The following is a 25,277-nucleotide window of genomic DNA, read 5'->3' as shown; positions in this document are numbered from 1 at the left end:
CCATGGGAGACACTTTATTGAAAAAGAAACCTTCAGGATGCATTTATCTCTACCAAATTAAATGCTTTTTTTAAATTTTTTTTAAACATTAAGCACAGTATGACCTTGTATTCTCTGTACCTTTCAGTTAATTGTGTGACTGAAAATGTGGCCTTTTTTCAACCCATCCCTATACACATACACACACACACAGAGAACTGCCTAGAGCATTAGAAAGCTACATGGCTTGTTCCTGTTCACCTAGCTATCATTTGTCAGAGTCAAGACTTGAACACAGTGACTACAAAGCCAGCATCCTATCCACTATGCCATGAAGCCTAACCAGTCACGTAGGTGACTATAAAGATGTTCTCTACCATATATATTATTTGTGAAAGCCTGCCTCCTCCCTTATCATCTTTTCAGTGAGGATATTTTCAATATACATGCAAAATATCTTCATAAAGGTTTTACAGAGAGGAGAAGTAGGCAGATGAGTCAGTAATCATTAATATCTTCTTTTTTTATTGGTGAGACAATTAGGGTTAATTGACACCCAGGGTCACACACAGCTACTAAGTGTTATGTGTCTGAGGCTGGATTTGAACTCAAGTCCTCCTGATTCTAGGGCCAGTGCTCTATCCACTATGCCACCTAGCTGCCCCTAATTAACATCCTCTTGATAACCTTTTTTTAGTGAATTCTTTCCTGTCTTTCAGGACCCTCCCCTATTTCATATATCTTGATTGTCATTCACTCAACCTCAAAATGTGTTGTCTACGACACAAAGTTCCTCTGTGTATACTTGGTCTAGACTAGTTACTCTTCCTATCTGTGTCATCTTACTCCATTTCTACTTTTCTCATAAAGCCTATCAGAGACAGGAATGTTAGCTATATGTATATGGAGTTACACAGTGAAAAAAACAGAAGGTGAAGGCAGTTTGTAGTTGTGCTTAGCAGAAGGAATTCACAGGTGATGAGATCACCAATCCGCTAAATAAGTAAGCCCTTATACTGTACACAGTATCTTTTTTAAAGCCCATGTATATGTATATTTATTCATGTACATGTATTTATATACATATGTTATATACACATACAGAGTCAATCCAATCAACAATATACATGAGTCAAATAAGTGTTTCACAAGATTAAAGAAAAAGAAAAAAGGACCATATTTCTATGGCTTACAGCTTGTATTATGGAACACTGAAATGAAAGTTTGAAAAAACTATCAAAAATAAAAATAAGGGCTAACCTTTGAAGAATTTTCTCTGCCTGTCGTTCAGAAACATCTATACCTAGTATCTTGAGAGACCGAATAATTTCTGAGGTTTCAATTACTCCTTTAAAAGAATGAAAAGAAAAATATGTCATTTGAAAGTCTTTGAAAAGACACTGATGCCAGTATTTTAGGGGCATTGTTATAACAATCTATAAAATTCCAAGAATTATGATAGTACCTGGTCTTTATATGCAAAGGTTAAATAAAGCATCAAGAATGAAGACCCCGTTTGAACTTGCAGGGAAACGTCAAAGAAAACAATCAGCTTTTTATATATATTTTTATTGATATCTTCTGTTTCCCTTCGCCTTCATTTCCTGGTGGATCCCTCCCCCCTCCCTAAGAGTGCCATTTCATATGACGAAGGGGGAAAAAAGCAGTTCAACAAAACTAACCAATACATTAACAAAGTCTGATATTAATAATATGCTGTTTCATATATCCATGCTATATTTATATGTATGTGCATGTATATAGGTATGTATTACATTTGTGTACATATATGTATATATTTACATATGTGTATATGTCCATGTATCCATACATATATATATTCATATATCTATAGAGAGATAGAGATATAGATAGATCCACATATCCTTCTATAAAAAAGGATCGGAGGAGGTGTATTTTCATTCTAATTATAGAGGAGTCAGTATAGATTCTTTGTTGTTCTTTCCCATTTACAGTGGTGTAGCCATTGTTTGTATATGGATTTCCTGCTTTTGCTTACTTTACTTTGTATCAGGGTATATAAGTGTTGCCCTGTCTCTCTTTATACTTCATACTCATAGGATCAAAGCTTTAGAACTGGAAGGGACCTTCTTAGAGCCATCGAGTCCAATTCCCTTTTTTCACACATGACGAAAGAGACTGAGAGCGATAAAGTAGTCACTTGCTTAGAGCTAGTTCAGGCAGAATAAGAATTCAGGACTTCCTCACTCAAAGTCCCACACTTCAACTGGGCCACCTAGCTATGTATATCACTTCTTATAACATGATAACATTCCATTACATTCAGGTACCACAATTTGTATAGCCAGTCTCTAACTAAGGGACATCTCCTTTTGCTTCTTTTTAATACTGAAAAAATGCCACTATAAATCTCTTTGTGTATATGACACATTTGTTTTTAATACTGACCTCCTTGGAGTATATTATATGCCTAGCAATGGGCCTTCTGGGTCTATTTGTTAGCATACATCAAGATTGCTTTTTAGAATAGTTAGACTAATTCACAGTTCTACCAACAATCCATTAGTGTACCTATCTTTCCACAACTTCTCCAGAACAGACCATTCTCATCTTTTGTCACCTTTTACAATTTGCTGGCTGTGAAGTGAAATCTAAGGGTTACTTTGATTTACCCTTCTTTATTAGTAGTTATTTGGAATAATTTTTCATATGGTTGCTAATAGTTTGCAATTCTTTTGACAGCTACTTTTCCTTATCCTATGACCACTTATCCACCAAAGAATGGCTCTTAATCTTACGTATTTTGGTTAGATCCCTGTATATCTTGGGTATCAGACCTTTATTAGTTTTAATATCATATAATTTAAATTATCAAAAAAATTTATTCATCTCTCTCTAATTTGGTTTAAAATTCTTCTGTAGCCATAAGTGTGAAAGATATCTGATATTGTTCCATGTAATTTTTAATGTAATCACCTAGTATCTTCAAGGGTCACAGAGACAGCAAATAAGACAGAGTTGGGGAAAAGTTTGGATATATTTTTAAGATCTTAAGAAAACTAGAAAAGAGAAGGAAAAAGGAATACACTAGGGGGGAAAAAGGAGTAAGATGCTACTACTTATTATCTCACATAATCAGAGCTCCTAAAACTATACAACTATGAAAGAGAGAGTTGGGGGTGGGGTACAGATTAATGAACTATACCTAAAACCTCACTTTCATCTGAACCAGACAAAGGAGGGTTAAACACATATACACAGAGTTTGGTCTAGAAAGACACTAAACTCAGTAGGGAATAAGGTGGGAACAGATAGAGGGGCAATGAAAATTAAAAGAGAAGGTAAATTCAATAAGGAATTAATCATGAATAAAACAAACTCCAACTTCGGAGGGTGGATAACATGAAGAGGGAATAAAAGGAAATGAAATGTAAGAACTTGTGACTGGGGACTAGACAAGGATAAGAGAAGAAGTACAGAGAATGGAAGCAGACTGCATAAAATATAAATTGTTAGAGCTAAGCATGCTCCTCTCTCACTATTCTCTTCTTTGGAGAGGGGAAGGTTTGGTGGGCAAAGAAAGGAATCCAACAATATATTATTTACAAGAAAACACTTGAAACATGAAGATTCCCACAGAGTTAAAAATAATGAGCTGGAGTAAAATCTATTATGCTTAACGTGAACTCAAAAAATCAGGGATAATAAGCATAGTCTCAGACAAGTCAATTGTAAAAAAACAGAAATAAAGAAGTAAATTACTTATTCTTAAAGAGACCATACATAATTAGTATTAATATTTTATATATGCTGTATATGAGTTATACATATATATATATATAATACACACACATATAGATTATTAAATAAAGGAAAAGTTAATCAATTTACAAGGAGAAATATAGAGTGAAACTACAATACAAAGGTATCTCAATATACCCATCTTAGACCCAAATAAATCTAACCAAAAAGGTAAGCAAGAAAAGTTAGATATGATAAGTCTCTGGTGATTACTGAATAGAAATAGAAAATTGTATACATATTTCTCAGCTGAGCATGGCACCCATACAAATATTAGCCATGTAATAAAGCATAAAACTTCACATATATGGAATATCTAACATACCCTTTACAATACAATAAAAATAATATTCAATAAAGAGCCTCTGAAGAAAGTATTAAGAAATTAATTGGAGACTAAGTTACTTAATCCTAAAATAAATGATGGGTCAAAGAACAAGTCACAAAAACAATGGAAAATTTAATCAAAGAAAATTACAACAGTGAAACAACAAACCAAAAACTCTTGGAATGCAGCCAAAGAAGTACTTAGATAAAATGTATATTTCTAAAAATATTCATCTCCCAAAGAGAGAGACAGAAACAGAAACAGAGACAGAGACAATGAATTGAGCATGGAGCTAAAAATAAATTAGAAAACCAAAAAACTCCAACTAAACACAGAAGAGAAAATCTGAAAATAAAACAAGAGATTACTAGAAATGAAAACAAAAAAACTGGTGGAGCCAAAATTGTAAAACAAAGGGAGCCTTCTAGCTAAGCTCTCCCACCATTCTCCTCTAAACAACTTTAAAATGACATATGTCAAATTGAATTCTAAAGCGTCATAACCAACAAAAGGTCAGGGTGAAACATGTTTCTCAGCCCAGGGCAGTGTGGGAGGTCAGAAGGAGAGGTCTGTGGTGCTGGCGTGGGGGCTGACAAGGAGGGCAGTACAGCAGAGGACTTTAACTGTCTGCTTTAGAGGCTGTGGAAGCATTATTGGCAGCCACTGTACCAGAAGCACTCACAGCCTAGAAACAGTAAGAGGATTGAATATTTGGTCAGAAAAGGATTACATGGAACCCCTGGCCTAGCACAGGGTGCAAGACCAGGCACCATTTTACAACAACATTGCCCAGAATCCAAGGTTTGTTGTTTCCCTCCCCTACCCCCCCCCACTCCCGGCAGTTCCAAGGCAGAGAGGATTACTTGTGGTGTAAGGGTGTAGAGAGGCCCTGGTTCCAGGTCACAGTTCCAGGACAGAGAGGAGTGTGTGTGGTATGATGCAAGGAAACAGGAACCCTACTTGAGTACAGGTTGCAGTTCCAGGGAAGAAAAGAGTTGTGGTTGCCAGAGAGCAGGGGCTGTACTTTGGAAAGGACTAGAGTATAGATCAAGAAAGCAGCAACCACGTATCTCCCAATCACACCACCTTGTAAACACCAATAACTTACAGACCCCTAGAACTAGCTATGAAAACAGCGGGTAAAAAAGCCTGAAGCAGTGACCAGAGTAAGTAGAGCCTAACTTTAACATAAAGTCTATAGTCAAGAAATAGACTAGGAAAATGAGCAATTTTTTTTAAAAGAGCCTGACCATAAAAAGCTACTATGGTGACATGGAAGTTCAAGACAAACTCAGAAGAAGATGATGTGAAAACATCTACAAGTAAAGAGGGAGAGAGAAGAAACAGAAGAAAATACAATAGAGAGAAATACACAGCAATCATAACTATGAATATGGATTGGATGAACTCACCCATAAAATAGAACAGGACAGCAAAATTAATCAGAATCAAGAATCCAGCAATATATTGTCTGCAAGAAACACACTTAAAATGGAAAGATACACAAACATAGTTAAAATAAGGACCTGGCAAAGAATCTACATACTTCAGCTGAAGTTAAAAAAAAAAAAGGCAAAGTAAAAATCCTGATCTCAGACAAAGCAAAAGCAAAAATAGACCTAATTAAAACAGATAATCAGGGAAACAACATTTTCCTAAAAGGTGCCATAGACCATAAATATCCATATTAAACAAATATGTACCAAATGGCATCACATCTAAATTCTTTTTTTAAATAATGCTTTATTTTTCCTAATTACATGTAAAGACAATTTTTTCCTTTTTTTTTTGAGTTCCAAATTTTCTCCTTCATCTCCCCCTCTCCCCAAGACGGTAAGCAATACACATGTGCAAATATTCAAAACATATTTCCATATTAGTCATGTTGTGAAAGAAGATACAGACCAAGAGAAACACAGACACAGTTGTGAAAGAAGATACAGACCAAGAGAAACACACACACACAAAATAAAGAAAGTAAAAACTGGTATGCTTCAATCTACATTCAGACTCCATCAGTTCTTTCTCTGGATATGGATAGCCTTCTTTTATCATGAGTCCTTTGGAATTGTCTTAGATCATTGCATTGCTGAGAATAGCTAAGTCATTCACAGTTGATCACTGTACAATATTGCTGTTACTATGTATAGTGTTCTCTTGGTTCTGTTCACTTCAGTTTACAGCAGTTCATGTAAGCCTCCCCAGGTTTTCCTGAAATCATCCCACTTGTCCTTTCTCATAGCATAACAGTATTCCATCACAGTCATATTCCACAATTTGGTCAGCCATGCACTAATTGATGGGAATCCCCTCAAAGTATTCAAATTCTTAAAGAAAAAAGTTAAATGAACTATAGGAGGAAATAAATAGTAAAATTATAATAGTAGGAGACCTCAACTTTGCCTTCTCAGAACTAAATAAATGTAACCATAAAATAAATAAGAAAGAAGTTAAGGAGATGAATAGAATTTTAGAAAAATTAGATATGATAGATCTCTAGAGAAAATTGGATGAGAATTAAAAGGCATATAGCTTTTTCTCAGCTGTACATGGCACCTTTATAAAAACTGAACATGTATTAAGGCATAAAAACCCCACAAACAAATGCAAAAAAGGAGCAGAAATATTAAATGCACACTTTTCAGACCATAATGAAATAAAAATTACATTCAACAAAGGGGCTTGGAAGTATAAATTAAAAGTAAATGAGAAATAAATAATCTAATCCTAAAGAATGAGTGAGTCAAAGAAAAAAAATCATAAAAATAATCAACAATTTCATTAAAGAGAATGAGAACAATGAGACAGCATACCAAAATTTGTGGGGTGTAATGAAAGCATTAGGGAAAAATTTATATCTCTCAAGGTTTATATCAATAAAAGAGATAAATTACAGATCCATGAATTATGCATACAACTAAAAAAAACTAGAAAAAGAATAAATTTAAAATCTCCAACTAAATACCAAAATAGTTATCCTACAAATCAAAGGAGAGACTAATAAAATTGAAAGTAAAAAAGCTATTGAACTAATAAATACAAATAATAGCTTGTTTTATGGAAAACAAAACAATAATATAAACAAACCATTCATTAATTTGATCAAAAAAGGAAAGAAGAAAACCAAATTGCCAATATAAAAAATTAAAAAGGTAAATGTACCACAAATGAAGATGAAATTAAACCAATTATTAGGAGCTATTTTGCCCAACTATAAGGCAACAAAACTGATGATCTAAGTAAAATGGATTAATATTTACAAAGATATAAATGCTCAGACTAACAGAAGATGAAATAGAATACTTAAACAACCTTACATTAGAAAAAAGAAATTAAACAAGCAATAAATGAGCTACCTAAGAGGAAAAAAAATCCCCAGGGCCAGATGGATTTATAAGTGAATTCTACCAAATATTTAATGAACAATTAATTCCATTATTATATGAATTATTTGAAAAAAATAGGTAAAGAAGAAGTCTTACCAAATTCCTTCTATGACACAAATATGGTTTTGATACCTAAATCAAGGAGAACAAAAACAGAGAACGAAAACTATAGACCAATTTCCCTAATGAATATTGATACAAAATTTTTAAATAAAGTACTAGCAAGGTAGCTATAATACCATAAACATCATATATTATGACCACATGGGATTAATACCAGAATGCAAGGCTTACTCAATATTAAGAAAATTATGAGCATAATTGACCATATCAATAATAAAAACAACAAAACTACTATTCTTTGCAGAACATATGATGGTATAGTTAGAGAACTCGAGAATATACTAAAAATGGTCAAAATAATAAACAATTTTAGCCAAGTTATATGATATAAAATAAACCTACATAAATTATCAGCATTTCTTTACACTACCAACAAAACTCAGCATGAAGAGATTGAAAGAGAAATTCCATTTAAAATAAATACAGAAAATAAAAATACTTGGGGGCCTTCCTACCAGGACACACATAGGAACTATATGTACACAATTACAAAACACTTTTTTTACAAAAGAAAACATAGCTCTAAAAAATTGAAGAAACATTCATTGTCCATGATAAACAAGATATAATCAAAGAATAAATGGACTACCTGAAAATCATGACCAAAAAAAAGTTTTCATATTATATTTCAAGAAATCATAAATGAAAACTGCCCAGATCTTTTAGGACCAGGGAGCAAAATGAAAGCAGAAAGAAATCACCAATCATCCAAAGTGTCAAGCAATCACAGTGAAGATCACACAAGATTTGGCTATTGGTTGCTCAGATTTCTTCCTCCAAAAAATGCTAAATTGGCATTTTTTGAAGAAAGAGAGTCCAACAAACATGAAAAAAAATGCTTCAAATAACAACCAATTAGAGAAAGCAAATTAAAGTAACTTGGAGATTCTACCTTACATCCATCAGATTGACAAGGATGACCAAAAAAAAAAAAAGAAAATTAGAATTGTTAGAGATAAACAGGCACACTACATACACTGAGAATAGAGCTATAAATTGGTACAGCCACTGTAGAAAGCAATTTAGAACTATATACAAAAAGGCATCACACTGTGCCAAATCCTTTTGAGCAAGAGATATCACTACCAGGTCTATTACCTCCAAAGAGATCAAAGAAATAGTAAATGTATCCATATGTGCAAAAAATATTTATAGCATCTCTTGTTGTAGTAGCAATGTACTCCAAACTAAGGGGATTCCCATCTATTGGGGAAATAGCTAAACAAATTAGAGTATTTAAATGAGATGGAATGGAATACCACAAGAAATGATGAAATGGGTGATTTCAGGGAAAATTCAAAAGACCTGTATAAAATGATGTAGACAGAAGTGAGAACCCATTGCCTAACCAAAAAAAAAAAAGTGAGCAGAACCAGAAAAAAACTAGTTGTACGGTAACACTGTGTAAAAAAAAAAACAACTTTTGAAAGACTTAAGAAATCTGAACAATTCAACGTGCTACACATCTCCTAATGGAAAGGTAATGAACTCAAAATGCATAATGAGATACATTTTCAGATAGATAATATGGGATTTTGTTTTGCTTGCTTATGTATAATTACTACAAGGGATTTGTTTTTTTTTCTTTTTTGTGTTTTTTCTTTCCAATAGGAGAACAGGTGGGAAGGCAAAGGGAGACAAGGATAAAGCAGCAAAAGAAAAGAGTCATTGAGGCAGAGGCATCTTTTTTTTTTTAGTGGAGAGACAAGAACAAATGGAAGGCCAGAAATAAGGCCAGGCAAGCAGGATATCTTTGAAAGCTACAGACTGATCTTATTATATACTTTAAAAAAAACATGAAGTGTAAGCAATTTAATGTACCACCCTCTTGTTCTGTTATACCATGGATATGCAAATGTCTATTCCACTTGGTGTTTCTTATGTTCCAGAAAAAATTAATTTTTTGAAAAGGAAAAATAACCCTGAAAGACTTGAGGCTTCTGATCTATGCAATGACAAATCACAATTCCAGAGGACCAAAGATGAACCAAGGTAGGTGATGGATGAAACATGCAGGATAGATAGGCATGTTTAGAATAGGCACTCTGGCACAATACAAGAGTATGCTTTTGACTATAAATATTTGTTATGAGTGTTTTATTTTTCTTTTTTTTGTCATAGTGCAACTGGGAACTGTAGAATGTGGGAGAGAAAATAAATGGTTGTTAATTAAAAAAAAAACTTAAAAAGAGAAAAACCCTTACTTGACTGTACCATTAACTCAAGTAATACTCTGACATTTCTCCTACTTTTCTCTGCCAAGTTTCTTTAAAAAGCAGTCTACATTCCCTGTCACATTCTCTTTTCATTCACTTCTCTCAGTCCTTTGCAGTCTGGTTTCCAACCTTATTATTCAATTGAAACTATTCTTTCCAAAGTTACCCATGATCTCTTGGCAAAAATAATGCCCTTTTTGGTCAAGAATATCAAGGGGATTAATGGAAAAAGTACAAAGGAAAGTGGCCTAGCCATACCAGATCTAAAACTGTAACAGTACAGTTTTAAAGTAGCAATCATCAAAACTACTTGGTACTGGTCAAGAAATAGAGTGGTGGATCAGTGGAATAGATTAGGTACACAAGATACAGTAGTAAATGACTACAGGAATCTACTGTTTGATAAACCCCAAAGACTCCAGCTTCTGAGATAGGAACTTACTCTCTGGAAAAAAAAAAACTGCTGGGAAAACTGGAAAATAGCATGGCAGAAACTAGGCATAGACCAACATCTCACACTGTATGCTAAGATGAGGTCAAAATGAGTAAATGATTTAGACATAAAAGGTGATACTATATGCAAATTAGGAGAGCAATGAATAGTTTACTTGTCAGATCTATGGGGAAGAGAAGAATTTATGACCAAACAAGAGATAAAGAACATCATGAAATGCAAAATGGATAACTTTGATTACATTAAATTAAAAAGGTGTTGCACAAACAAAGCCAAAACAACCAAGATTAGAAGGAAAACAGAAAGATGGGAAACAATTTTTACAGCAAGTGTTTCTGACAAAGGCCTCATTTCTCAAATATATAGAGAACTGAGTCAAATTTATAAGAATACAAGTCATTCCCCAATTGATAAATGGTCATAGGATATGAACAGGCAGTTTTCAGATGAAGAAATTAAAGCTATCTATAGTCATATGAAAAAATGCTCTAAGTCACTATTGACTAGAGAAATACAAATTAAAACAACTGTGAGGTACCACCTCACACTTATCAGATTGGCTAATATGACAAAAAAGGAAAATGACAAATGTTGGAGAAGATGTGGGAAAACTGGAACATTAATGCACTGTTGGTGGATCCAACCATTCTGGAGAGCAATTTGGAAGTATGTCCAAAGGGTTATAAAACTGTGCATACCCTTTGATTCAGCAATACAACTATGAGGGCTGTATCCCAAAGAGATCATAAAAAAGGGAAAAGGACTCACGCATGCAGAAATATTTATAGCAGCTGTTTTAGTGGTGGCAAAGAATTGGAAATGAGGGGATGTCCATCAATTGGAGAATGGCTGGACAAGTTGTGGTATATAAATGTAATGGAATACTATTGTGCTATAAGAAATGACAAGCAGGACAGTTTCAGAAAAAACCTGGGAAGGCCTACAGGAACTCATGCAGAGTGAAGTGAGCAGAACGAGGAGAACACAGTAACAGCAATATTGTGAGGATGATCAACTGTGAAAGACTTAGTTATTTTGATCAAGACAATGATCCAAGACAGTTCCAAAAGACTCATGACAGAAAATGCTATCCACATCCAGAGAAAGAACTACAGTCTGAATGCAGATCGAAGCATACTATTTTCTCTTTTTTTTTGTTTTTATAGCTTTTCCTTTCTATTCTGTTTCTTCTTCTTCTTCTTCTTCTTCTTCTTCTTCTTCTTCTTCTTCTTCTTCTTGGCTAAGCAATGGGGTTAAGTGACTTGCCCAGGGTCACACAGCTAGTAAGTGTTATATGTCTGAGGCCGGATTTGAACTCAGGTCCTCCTGAATCCAGGGCCGGTGCTCTATTCACTGCGCCACCTAGCTGCCCCCTGTTTCTTCTTTCACAACATGACTAATGTGGAAATATGTTTACATGATTGTACATATATAACTTATATCAGATTGCTTGCCATCTTGGGGAGGGGGGAATACAAGGGAGGGAGAGAGAAAAAAATGGAATTCAAAATCTTATTTTAAAAATGAATGTTGAAAACTATCTTTACATATAATTGGAAAAAATAAAATACTATTTACAAAAAAATGCCCTTTTCACAACCTCCTATCCTTTTTAACCTTTCTACAGTATTTGATAATGTTGATTATCTCCTCCACCTGGATACCATCTCCTCTTCAGATTTTCATGACGCTGTGCTTTCTTGATTCTCCTCCTACCAGTCTGATCACTACCATCAGGCTCCTTTGGGGGTTCCTTCTCCATAACATACACCCTTACTGTGGACGTATCCTAAGGCTCTATCCCGGCCCATCACATGGACTTAATTATCATCTCTATGCAGATGACTCCTAGATCTATACATGAAGCACCAATGTCTTCCCTGAGCTCCTATTGTGAATCTCCAAATAACCCTCCTTGGGGATAACTTACACATTCAATTGGGTATGGAAATCTGTCTTACCCTACAGGAAAATAGGGGGAGAAGGGGACAAGAGAGCAGGGGGATGATAAAGAGGAGGGCAGATTGGGAAAGGGGGTAGTCAGAAGTAAATACTTCTGAGGAGGGACAGGGTCAAAAGAAAGAATAGAATAAATGGGAGGGCAGGATAGGATTAAGGGAAATAGAGTTAGTTTTTCACAACATGTCTACTACGGAAGTATCTTGCATAACTGCACATGTACAACCTATATTGAGTTGCTTGTCTTTTCAATGAGGGTGGGGGGGAGGGAGGAAGAGAGAAAATTTGAAACCTAAAGTTTAAAAAATATATGTTAAAAAAAAATGTTTTCACATGATACTGGGAAATAAGAAATACAGGAAATGGGGCACAGAAGTCTATCCTGCCCTACGGGAAAATAGAAGGGGAAGGGGATAAGAGAAGGGGGGAGAGATAGAAGAGAGGACAGACTAGTGGAAGATATATTCAGAACGCATGCCATCTTGGGGTGGGGGAAGGGGTGAGATGGGGTGAAAATTTGGAACTCAAAAACTTGTGGAAGTGAATATTGAAAACTAAAAATAAATAAATTTATATTAAAAATTTTTTTAAATTTTAAAAATTTAAAAAAGAAAAAACTTTCCTCCTTGTCATTTCCCCCCAATCTACCCATAATTGGGCCCATTACATACCCCTCTTCCTAAAATGTCTTATTTCTCTTGGAGCATCATCATCCTCCTAATCATTCATTTTAACATCGTTGGTTTAGTCCCTGACTCTTCTCTCTCTCTCTCTTTCACTCCATGTATCTAATTGGTTGCCAAATATTCTCATTTCCGCCTACACATCACCTTGCCTATCAGTCCCATTTTTTCTACTCACACGGCTACGTTTCATCTATACTACTGCCATGGTCTCCCTATTTTGTCTGTCCTATCTCTAATCCATCTTCCACACAGCCACCAGTGATTTTCTTAAAGCAACTGCTCAATAAACTCCAGTTACCCCTAGGATAAAATATAAATTCTTTTAATAGACATTTAAAGCCCTTCAAAAGTCAGCCCTAACCTGTATTTCCAGCATTATCCCCATTACTCCCCTTTCCACATTCTATAGGCCAGCCAAACTGTCTTTCTTGCTGTTCTTCATCCATGACATTCTATCTCCCACCTTTGCATTGGCTGTCCTCAGTGCCTGGAAGGCACCCCCTCCTCACCTCTGACTCTTTGAATTCTTTGTTTCCAAATCAGCTCAATCACCTACTACATGAAGCCTTTCTGAATTCCCCAGTGGCTAATGCCTTTAGCCTTCACTCCTCCATCCCCTGCCCCTACAAAAAAAAATTACTTTATATTTATTTTGCATGCCTTTTAGATATACATCCATAAACTTGTCTCCTTTCCCTGACGGAACGAGTACAGGGACTGGTTCACTTTTGGTTTTGTATCTCTAGTACCCAGCACCATATTTGGCATAGAGAAGGTACCTAAATGGTTCGTGATGGATGGATGGATGGATGATTAATTCTAATCTCTGGAGGAAGAAGAAAGCTAAAAGCTTTCATATTAGACAACGAAATGGGGTGTGTGTGGGTGTGTGTGTGTGTGTGTGTGTGTGTGTGTGTGTGTGTGTGTGCATTTTAAGCCAGTTGCAAATGGAAAAAATGAAATTCACCATTGTGATTTTTGTCCAGACTAGTAAAAGCCAGCTTCATCTTTTTCTCATGGTCTTTAAGGTACTGCATAAACTCTTCAAAGTCTAGCTGATTATCCTTGTTAGTATCACCAGCCCTTAAAAGATCCTACAAGAAAGAAGAAAACCATTAGAGAGAAATTCTTCAGACCTATTGTATAGCTGCACTGATCCTATTAAATAAATCGGTTTTGTCAGTCCATGGCTAAATCAAGAAAAGACATGAAAATTACAGACTTCCAGTACAGTGGTATCAAACTCAAATAGGAACAGGGGCTGCTAAATCCCACATAAGGGCCTCTGCAGGCTGCACAATGACATAGAAATCTACATGTTAATATTATCTATGTTTTATTGTCTTTTTGCTTATTTTGTTAAAGTTTTCCCAAATACATTTTCACTACATTTCACCTTAGGCACTCAAGAGTGTTATGGGTCACACCATACACCCCATGTTTGACACCTCTGTTTTAGAATGAAAAGGGACTTTAAAGATCACCTAAGACCCATCTCTCACTTAATGTTCCACAGTTTCTGAATTTTACAAAACACTGCAAAAATTGCCATTATACTAGATGCAAACAAACCTGGGTTTTGGGATGAATTCTTTATTGAAACTATGAAGCAAAGACTTCCATAATAAAAGGCAAGTTTTCAAATGTTACTATAGTCATACCTTCAGCTCTCTGACATGTACATTAAAAGTGTTAAAACCAGGGAAATTTCTAACTGATGCCCAAGCATGTCAGAGTTTTCATTCTGCTGGCTATGCACCTCTTTGCAAAATGTAGATACCATCCCCAAATCATCCTATTTATTTTACAGAATTAAGAGAAAAGGCAGTATGGTATAGTGGAAAAAGCACTGACCTTGGAGTACTCATATATCTGTTTACATATCTAATTACCCACTACTCATATATGCTTCTGAGGAACAGAAACCCCTTGAGCACAGGGCCTATATTGGGGTTTTTGTCCTTATACCCTCAGAAAATAACACAATGTCCTCCACATAGTTGATATAATAAATTCTTGTTAAATTTAAGTCAGCCAGATAAGAATGAAAAGGAAACTTACTAAGGTCATTTTGAATTCTACCAACTTTTTACTTTTCAACTACGTATCATGGTCCTTCTACGTACAGATTGGCTGCATAGACTTGGAATACACTTAGCACAAATAATAAACTAGACAAAGCCTCCAAAGTATGACTTTCCCAGTTTACCGTAGGCTGCCTTAATGCCACATTAATTAGCAAAAGTAGCACTCTGAAGCAAAGTCACAAGTCTCTACCTCCTAGAGAAAACTAGAAGACTCATTCTGCCTGTTTCTACTTCCATGAATCTGTATAAGTGACCCCCAATGACTAGAATAAGAGCAGTAGGTGGTGCAGCGGATAGACTACCAGGCCTAGAGTCACCTCTTCCTGAGTTCAAATCTGGCCTCAGATACTTACTAGCTGTGTGACCCTGGGCAAGTCAGTTAACCCTGTTTGCCTCTGTCTCCCCATCTATAAAATGGGCTGGAGAAGGAAATGGCAAACCACACCAGTATCTTCACCAAGAAAATTCCTGATGGAGTCATGAAGAGTTGACCATGGCCAAACAAAAGCATGACTAGAATGAATTTCCCCAATAAATTCAAATTTTGTTGAAATTTTTCTCTTTCTTCACACCAGCTATCATCATTAAAGCTTTCCCTGATCCTCCTCTCTTCAAATAGTTCATAGTCTCCTCTGTGAATTTAATATATTCTAATTTGTAGTTAAACTACATATATATACATATAGATGTATATGTCTTTTCTTCCCTTACTAGATTAAAACTCCGTGAGACAGGAAACTGCACCATCATTTATCTTCGAATCTCCAATGCCTAGCAGAATAATTTCCAATAGAAGGCACACTTAAAAAAATATTATTGAATTGAAATGACAAAGCAAGCCAAAATGACTTGCTCTTTCTATCCCACCTTGGTTCACCCTTATCAAGACCAAGTTTTAACTAACTTGCCTGTTAGAACCATCCCTGGCTGTCTACGTTATCTTTAAACCCTTTACCTAATGCCTTTCCTTATTATCAGATACACGCTGTTCACCTGTTTCCTCTTCTCTACGTATATATAAAAACCTACTCTTCAAAATTAGATCAATTTCCTTTTACAAACTCACATACATCTGATTTTACAAGAAAAGAAAGTGTTGTGGAGATAGGATTCTCATTTTTTTTACCCTCTTTCTAGAGACAGCGAGTGATGCAGTGAATAGAGTGCTAGGCCTGGAGTTAGGAGTAGTTCAAATCTAGCCTCAGACAATTACTGTGTGATTCTGGGCAAGTCACTTGACCTCATTTGCCTCAGTTTCCTCAACTGTAAATTCCTCAACTATAAACTATAAAATAACACCTACCTCCCAGAGTTGTCGAGGGGATCAAATGAAATAATATTCATAAAAGGAGTTAGCACGGTGCCTGGCATATAGTAAGTGCTATATAAATTCTTTTTCCCTCCCCTTCCTACCAGCTTATTGTGAGCACATATAAATTAAGGCTAAGAACATTCTTTTAAAAATGCATACACATAAGGCAGCTAGGTGGCGACATGGGTAGAGCACCGGCCCTGGAGTCAGGAGGACCTGAGTTCAAATTTGACCTCAGACACATAACACTCACTAGCTGTATGAGCCTGGGCAAGTTATTTAACCCCAACTGCCTCACCACCCCCCCAAAAAAAATGCATACACAGTCCCTACTTTGGTATTTACCACCTTCAACCTAAGAAAGTTAAAGAGGCATAAATTCTCAAAACTTCAAGTGATTCTGATGATTTTGACCAAATCTTTTTTTAATATTCTAAAGATAAAAACCATCAGTTCTTATGGTTTCAAACACATTGGTTTAAGTAGTCTGTGTCAGTAATCTGTTTCCTGATGAAGTCATTGCCCTCCAAACTTCAATGTCACTCATTGCCATTTTCAGACCACATCTGCATTATCTTTATTGCAAGGATCGATGATGAGGAAATGGAATTTAAAAGCTTCTGCCTTTTTCAACCCATTTGTCATTTGTGTTTCCCCCATAAGAGAGGAACTTTTTTTCTTTTTATCCTTCTCTTATGCCTTACTCATTTAAGGAATTTTTTTCTATTTCCTTTGAAAGCTGCAAAATGTGGCTTGTTGTAGAGGAAGCGGGAAGTAAAGATGACTTACAGTGCAGAGATAGGTAGTTAGGCGGCACAGTGGATAGAGCACTAAGCTTGGAATCAGGAAGTCTCATCCTCATGAGTTCAAATTCAGCCTCAGACACTTACTAGCTGTGTGACCCTGGGCAAGCCATTTAACCGTGTTTGCCTCAGTTCCTCATCTGGAGAAGGAAATGGCAAACCACTCCAGTTTCTTCGCCAAGGAGGCTTGAGAGACCAAATTCATTATCTCTTGGAAACAAATCTCTCCACCTTCAAGAGGCAGCTCAAGTACCACCTTCTACACAAAGCTTCTCCCCTCCCCCCCAACTACTTTGAATTTATTCTGAATAATACAGATATGTTGCCTCTACACAGAATGGAGGCTTCCTGAGAATAGGGATTGTTTTACTGACTGATTGAATACAGGTTTCTGATTAGGTCTGATTAGGTTTTCTGTTAACAAATGCCCAATGTCCACGAGTGGGCACCCATGTTCTTTAGGAAACAGGAAATCAGAAGTGATTCAGATAAGCAAATGCTAACCTAGATCTGACCACAGGTTTCAGCACTGTATATCCCTCAAAATGACAGATAGCCATGAACATTCCCACATGTAGGCAGAATGAGTCTTCTTTACAAGGTACAGCTTCAACCAGTCTTTCCCCAGCCTTAACACCACTGACCCTCTCTGCAAATACTCTCACCACCAAGTATAGGCCAGTTTATATGAGATATGCTAGCAGCCTCCCCATTTTCTGGCTCCCATGAATGCCCTAAAAGAAATACTACTGCAAATTACCAGAGATCTCTCTAGCTGAACTCCACAGCCCTGGCCAGCATGGAATGGAGATCAATCAATAACATTTATTAAATTCCTGCTGTATACCAGGCCTTGTGCTGGGAATAGAAAGACAGAAAATAATATCTACCTGCCCCAAGGAGCTTAGAGTCCAGTAGGGGAAGGTAATAAGTGCATATGCATAGGAATATACAAAATATATACATACATAGGAAACAGCCAGCACAAAGGAATGAAGGCAAGAGGCATAGCGTCATGTTTGAGAACTAGTAAAAAGTCTTGTTTTCCTGAACTACAGTGTGCTTTGAAGCTAGGGGGCACAATAGATAGAGTAACAGATCTGATATCAGAAAGACTCATCTTCCTGAGTTCAAGTCTAGCCTTGGATACTTACTGACTGTGTGACCCTAGGCAAATCACTCAACCCTGTTTGCCTCAGTTTCCTCATCTGCAAAATGAGCTGGAGAAGGAAATGGCCAAGAAAACCCCCAATGGGGTCAGGAAAAGTTGGACACAACTGAAACAACTCAATAACAAAAACAATAAGGCTGGAAAGGTAGGATATAGACAAGTTGTGAGCTAACAACTTTTGAAAACCTTATCAGCTGTTCAAAGAGAGGGAAGACATGAAGAGTGAAATGAGCAGAACCAAGAGAACATCATATATATATATATATTTTATATACATATATATGTATACACACACATACACATACATATATAGTAACAGCAATATTGTTCAAAGAATAAGTATGAATGAATAGGTTATTCTAAGTATTATAAATACTGAAATCGACTACAACGGATCTATGAAGGAAGATGCTATCTACCTCCAGAGAAAGAACTAATAAATAGAAGTATGTGTAGTATGGTTTTCTGTGTGTGTGCATACATCGAATGGTGGCCTTCTAGTGTAGGGTGGCGAAAGAGGGAGGGAGACAGTTCAAAACAAAATGTAACCCAAAAAAAATAATTAATTAATTAATTAAACACAAAAAAAAAAGAAAAAGAGGGAAGACAGAAGGACAAACTTCCACCTCCTACATTGTTTCCTTGCCCCTATTCATTAAGGCCCCAAGCCCCTAAAAAAGGGGTCCAAGACAGATAACTCTTGCCATTAATCCATTCATTACCCAAGGAAGACATAAAGGACAACAGGAGCTGATCTTCTGTTTTGGGAAATGGCCAAGAGAATTGGTGGAAAGCGCTTAAGCTGAACCTTCCGCAGAGTCTCTCTAAACAGATGTTTTATTCATTTTCTTGGTATAATAAAATTGTGTGTGGCTACAGTGCAGATCAAGTGTGAAATGGTATGAAATGTAGAAAGTTGGACAGATTAAAGGGAATCTGCCCGATGTGGCAAAGGGACAAACCAAATGAAGATTTCCATAATTTTAATATTTCAAAGTGATGTTCTGGTATCATAGAAAATGGAAAAACACTGAAGCACACCTATTAAAAAGAGAAGTTTTCACTTGCCATTTGTATTTATTATTGTTTTAGAAGTCATCAATAAGGCATGAAAAGAAATTTTAAAAATTAATTATTATCAAAGTCAAAATATCTGTTTTTCATACAACATGATCACATATCTAAAAAATGGAGTCAACAACAACGAAAATTAATGATGATCAATGATTTTACTAAAGAAATTAGACATAAGATAATTCCCCTCCCCAATTATCTGTACTATATTCCAGCATTAAGAATAACAAGAAAGTAATGGCAAGAAAAATAGCCTTTACAATATCAAAAAAATGCACCAAATATTGACTTGAGGCATACAAGAAACTTGTACAAAAAACAACTTCCTTAACAGAAATCAAGGAAGAACTGATTAAATAGCAAGATATTCCCAGTGCAAGTCAGGTAAAAATAGCAAGAAGCAGTAAATATATCCCAAACCAAATTACAGATTTAATGTAATACCATGCAAAATACCAATAAGTGATTTCACTGAATTAGATAAAATCATTAAAAATGTCGTATGGTAAAATACTGATAAAAACTCAATCTGTGATTTTCATAAGGACAGAAGAGTAAAAAAGAAAAACAGCAAAGTGGGGCTAACAATACTAGATATCAAAACATTACAAATCAATATTTATTTTTAAAATGTCTAAGACGGGAAAGAATGGAGACTCAAGGAAACATAATAGGACCAAGAAATAGAACCCAATGAATATAAAAAAAAATGATGCTTGATAAGCCCACATTTTAAAAACATTAGGAATAGAATCACCATTCAAAAAAAATTTTTTTGAAAAAAATGGATGGCAATACAGCCAAAAAAAATCAGTTTAAACACATATCTTATGCCATATACCATAATCAATTAACTGGATCCACAATTTAAATTTTTTAATTCATTAAAAAATGGAAGAAAAAATATTTTTCTTACCTAGCTAGAGGAGGGACTTTTATCAGACAAATAGAACTTACTGAACACAAAATAAAAGGGTTTGGTTATATGAGAATAGGAAGACTTTGTAAAACAAAGAGCAATATCCCTAAAGTTAAAAGAAAAGAAACAGATTGGGAAAATATTTGCTTTCACAATATAAAAATATGTATTAAATGCATAAGATTCTAGAAGGAACTGATGTAAATATATATTCTCCAATGGAACAAGGGTCAAATGATACAAATGGGCAATTTAGGAACAAGAAAATGCAAATTGTTGCTAAAAGATCAAACTCCTCAATAATCCAAGATATGCACGTAAAGACAACCTGAGGATATGTACTTATAGAAAAATACAAAAAATTTATAAAAATCTAATATGGGTAAAACTATGAGGAAGCAGGCACCCTATTACAACAAGACTAGTGCAAACATTTTGGAGGGCAATATAGCAATATATAGTGACTAATACAACTTTTCATGCCTTTCAATCCAGCAAATCCATTGTGAGGACTTTACCCAAACAATATATTTTTTTTTAATTTTAAACACATCTCTACAAAAACATTCATAGTTTAATACTAAAGAAGTTTAAAGCAAAGGTATGAAGAGGACAGCAAAAAAATAAGTTGGAAAATATGGTTCATGCATATAATAAATAGAAATAATACAGCATTTTACTATGTGTCAAGCACTGTGCTAAGTGCTTTACAATTATTATCTCATTTAATTCTCACAACAATTCCAGGAGGTTACAGTTTTGGTAGTTGTATCCCCATGTACCTTGTTCACAGTAAGCACTTAATAAATGATTATTGAATTTAATTAAATAAATGCCAAAAGGCATTTGAAGAAGAAAGGGGAAAAAGAGTCATAAGGATGGAAGAAGAGTAGAATGTGAGAAATATAATGGATTCAGATGCCAGGGGAACTACACACATCTTTTACCATCCCCTTTAGCTGGTGCTATGTAAGCTCTATTAAGAGGTTTCCTCTAGGCCACACACATCCCCCAGTCTCCAGTCCTCTCAAATGACACCTTCTCCAAGAAACCTTAACCTATCACCGTACCTTTCCACCCACACTCCCCATATATCACGTTGCTGGCACATCTATGTGCTCACCATGCATCACTTTGTATTATAGTTATTTGTTCTATGTGTCTTTTCCCCTACCTGTAAGTTCCATGAGAGTAGGAATCTCTTACCATTTTTTTATCTTTTATCCAGGAAACAGCATAGTGCTCTTCATAGAACAGTTGCTTAACAAATGTTTATTAAATTGCACAGAACTCTTGATGGTATTTGTACACCAGAGCCTTAAAGGCTCAATTATTTTCCAAAATTAAATCCTAGGCTCATAGTTTTATATTTGGATCTTTCATCTCTTCCAACCGTCTCATTTACAGAAAAGGAAAAGGAGGCCCAGAGAGAGGCTGTCACTTATCCAAGATCACCCAGGGAATAAATAATAAGTGGTACCACAAGGATTCAAACTCAGGTCCTCTAACTCCAAACCCATTAGGAAGCCATTTATCTAGGGCCTCAATTCTACACCTATGAGTTCTCAGCAAGCAGCAGCCGTGAAGACACATTTAGGCTGCTAGGTATCTAGAGAGGTTTCCTGAAAACAATGGTCAGTACTTTGAAGAAGCCCCTCTCCTAGGGCCTCACAGTTTCTGAAACACACTCAGAGAAGGTTACAGTCTGTCAACACTGTCAACCACAGGTGACACACTCTATAGGGATTCCCAGAATGAAATCTTTCCACTTTTCCTCACTCAATCATAAGATCATGATTAAGTTGGAAAGGAGGTCATAGGTCAGATTTTCGTTATTTTTCATTCATCAAATTAATACAAGAATGAGGATGGGGAAAAGGTGTTTTTCTTACTTAAATTAATTAAAGAAATTCAATTTAGCTATGGGTCTTTCGCTAGATATTGGGGGAAAGGATTTGGTTTTGCCCACGTCTGTCCCGTTCCCTTTACGCGTGTTCGGGGCTGCCCACCTTTTGCGCGTCTTTGCCTATAGAGAAGTCCAACTTCCCGAGACCCTCCTGCAGCTCGACGATGTCCACTTTTCCGTCGCCGTCGTGGTCCAGCTGCCGAAAGAGGTGTTCATAGCGGCGGTTGGACTCTTCGTCTTCGTTGTCGCTGCTGGCGGTTAGCACGAAGCCACGCACCCACCGGAGCATCGCGCCCAGAGGCAGTCGGGGGGACACCCTGGGGGACCTGGGAAAAGCCTCCTCCGGCCACCAGCCGGGTTCCCAACCTGACCTCCTCGGCCCTGCCAAGGCTTTGGCCCCCGCCCGGCCCAGCCGAGGACGGCGGCGGTGGCGGCTCGGGCGTCGGATCCAGACGGGCCCGAGCCGTCTGTTCGCGCGGCAGCTGCACCCGCACGGGGACAGCGGAGAGCAGGCAGTAGCGCTCTCTTAGCCGCCGTGCACGGAGGTGAGCGTCCTGGATGGGAAGCTCTGCTCTTCTGGCTATGGCTCGGAGTCGGCGGGGGCCAGGAGGGCCCTGCAGGGGCACATTTTCGGGGCGCAGTTAGAACGCAGGGAGTAAGAGGCGACTAAAGTCCTGCGCCCGTTTCTCCGCGGAGGGCAGTTCTGTAGTGCAGCTCCCGAGAGTGGGGCAGGACGGAACTGGGAGACTAGTATTGACATTGTGTGGGGGCGCAGGGCGGTGCACCGGCAGGGAACTGCAAGTCCCCAAGCTCATGCCTCTCCTGAGCATCCTGACTTGGGCCACCTACGGTCTGTTTAGCGGTGCCCCTTTCTGGGTCCCTATCAGCCTACAGGACAGCACACATTCCGATGCCTGGCTCAGTGCATTGCAGGCAATAGGAGCTTCAGAAATGTAAAATGAAGTGTAAGGCAGCTGCGGAGACTTCCTCCAGGGATTAGTTTTGACTTTGACTTTGGGGTGGGGTCAGTCTTTTTATAGGAAAGGAGACTCCTAAGGAAGGGCAAAAAAGGGGAAATGAAATATAGGTGGCGATAGTTTACCTTCGGTTCTTGCCTGCTTTGATTGTACTTGTGATAATACTTTTGGGTTTGGGATCCTAAAGGATTGATATAGAGAAAGCAGAGGGATTGCATAGAAATCTGTCCCCACCCTGAATTTTGTGTTAAGAAGCTAATGATCTGATCTATAGTCAGCTCCATGTCTTGTTTTAACTCACCATATAGAGCTTCTTCACCTTTGGCTGCAAAGTATACAATCAATCTGATGTCTTTATTGACCAGTTGGTGATATCTGTGTGTAGAATTACCTTTCCCGTTGTTGACAAAAGAGTGTTTGTTATGACCATTGAGCTGTCTTGACAAAACTCTGTTAGTCTCTGCCCGGCTTCATTTTGAACTCCAAGGCCAAACTTGCCTCCAAAGCCAATTCTGATTATCTTTCAACTTCCTTCTTTAGCATTCCAGTCTCCTATGATGAATGTGACATATTTTTTTTTTGGTATTATTTCTAGATGTTGCAGGTTTTCATAGAACTGATCAACTTTGGCCTCTTGGGCATCAGTGGTTGGACCATAGACTTGTATTACTTGTATAGAATTATGATGTTGAAGGGTTTGTCTTGGATTCGAGCAGATATCATTTGGTTATTTTTGAGACCATACCTCAGTACTGTTCTTTTTACCCTTTTGTTGACTATGAGGGCTATTCCATTTCTCCTAAGGTATTCTTGACCAGTCATATATGTAGTGACATCTTAATTAAATTCACCCATTCCCATACACTTCAGTTCATTGACACCCAAGATGCTTAATCCTTCCATCTCCTCCATCTTGACCACATCCAGCTTACCTTGGTTCATCAATATTACATTCCAGTATTCTATGCCACATTGACCTTTACAGCATCAGACTTTCCTTTTGTCACTGGGCACATCCACAGCTGAGCTTCCTTTCAGCCTTGGCCCACTTTATTAGTACTGGAGCTACTTGTAGTTATCCTCTGCTCTTCCCCAGGAGTATGTTGGACACATTCTGACCTGAGGGGTTCATCTTCCAATGTCATCTCTTTCATAATTTTAGTACTGTCTATGGTATTTTCTTGTCAAACACACTGGAGTAGTTTGCCATTTCCTTCTCTAATGGATCACCTTTTGTCAGAACTTTCCACTACGACATGTCTGTCTTGGGTAATCTTGCACAGCATAGCTCATAGTTTCACTGAGTGATGAAAGCCCCTCTGCCATGACAAGGCAGCAGACTACAGATCAGATCATGAGATTCTTATTGCAAATTCAGACTTAAATTGAAGAAAGTAGGGGAAACTATATAAGAGCATATAAGTAAAAGTTTATGAACATGAAGTGGAGGTGATAAATAGTCTTACGGGATTAGATCCAATAGATAGAGTGTCTAAAGAACTACAGACAGTGGTTCACAATATTGTATAGGAAGCAGCAACAAAAAACATTCCAAAGAAAAAGAAGAGTAAGAAAGCAAAATGGCTGTCTGATGAGACTTTACAAATAGCTGAAGAAAGAAGAAAAGGGAGAGGGAAAGATATACCCAAATGAATGCAAAATTCCAGAGAACAGCAAGGATATAAATTTTCTTAAGTGAGCAATGCAAAGAAATAGAAGAAAACAATAGAATAGAAAAGACAAAAGATTTCTTCAAGAAAATTAGAGATATCAAGGGAACATTTCTTACAAAAATGGACATGATAAAAGACGAAAATGGTAGGAATTTAACAAAAGCAGAAGAGATTAAGAAGTTGCAAGAATAACACAGGAGAACTACACAAGAAAGATCTTAGCATCACAGATAACCAAGATGGTGTGGTTATTGATCTAGAGTCAGACATCCTGACTGGAGAATGAAGTCAAGTGTGCCTTAGGAAGCATTGCCAACAATAAGGCTAATGGACATGATGGAACTCCAGTTGAGCTATTTAAAATCCTAAATGATGATGCTGTTGAAGTGCTGCATTTAATATGCAAGCAATTTGGAAAGCACAACAGTGGCCTCTAGGTAG

At 36.8% G+C, this 25,277-nt stretch overlaps 1 protein-coding gene across 1 annotated transcript in view; it reads right to left on the bottom strand.

Annotated features, from left to right (window-relative positions):
• Positions 1-22,668, bottom strand: part of LOC110217816 (mitochondrial adenyl nucleotide antiporter SLC25A24-like) — a 50,740-nt gene extending 28,072 nt beyond the window's left edge. Inside the window, 3 exon segments of the mRNA XM_078154984.1 lie at positions 1,240-1,327; positions 13,882-14,008; positions 22,290-22,668. Of these exon segments, the coding sequence (XP_078011110.1) occupies positions 1,240-1,327; positions 13,882-14,008; positions 22,290-22,475 (401 nt within the window). The 5' untranslated portion in view covers positions 22,476-22,668.
• Between the last annotated feature and the right edge of the window lie 2,609 nt (positions 22,669-25,277).

Source organism: Phascolarctos cinereus, unplaced genomic scaffold, assembly GCF_003287225.1.
Source record: "Phascolarctos cinereus isolate Bilbo 61053 unplaced genomic scaffold, phaCin_HiC Scaffold_5;HRSCAF=322, whole genome shotgun sequence".
NCBI lineage: Eukaryota > Metazoa > Chordata > Mammalia > Diprotodontia > Phascolarctidae > Phascolarctos > Phascolarctos cinereus.
The sequence above is the reverse complement of the archived record's forward strand: the minus strand, read 5'-3'. Positions and strand labels throughout refer to the sequence as shown.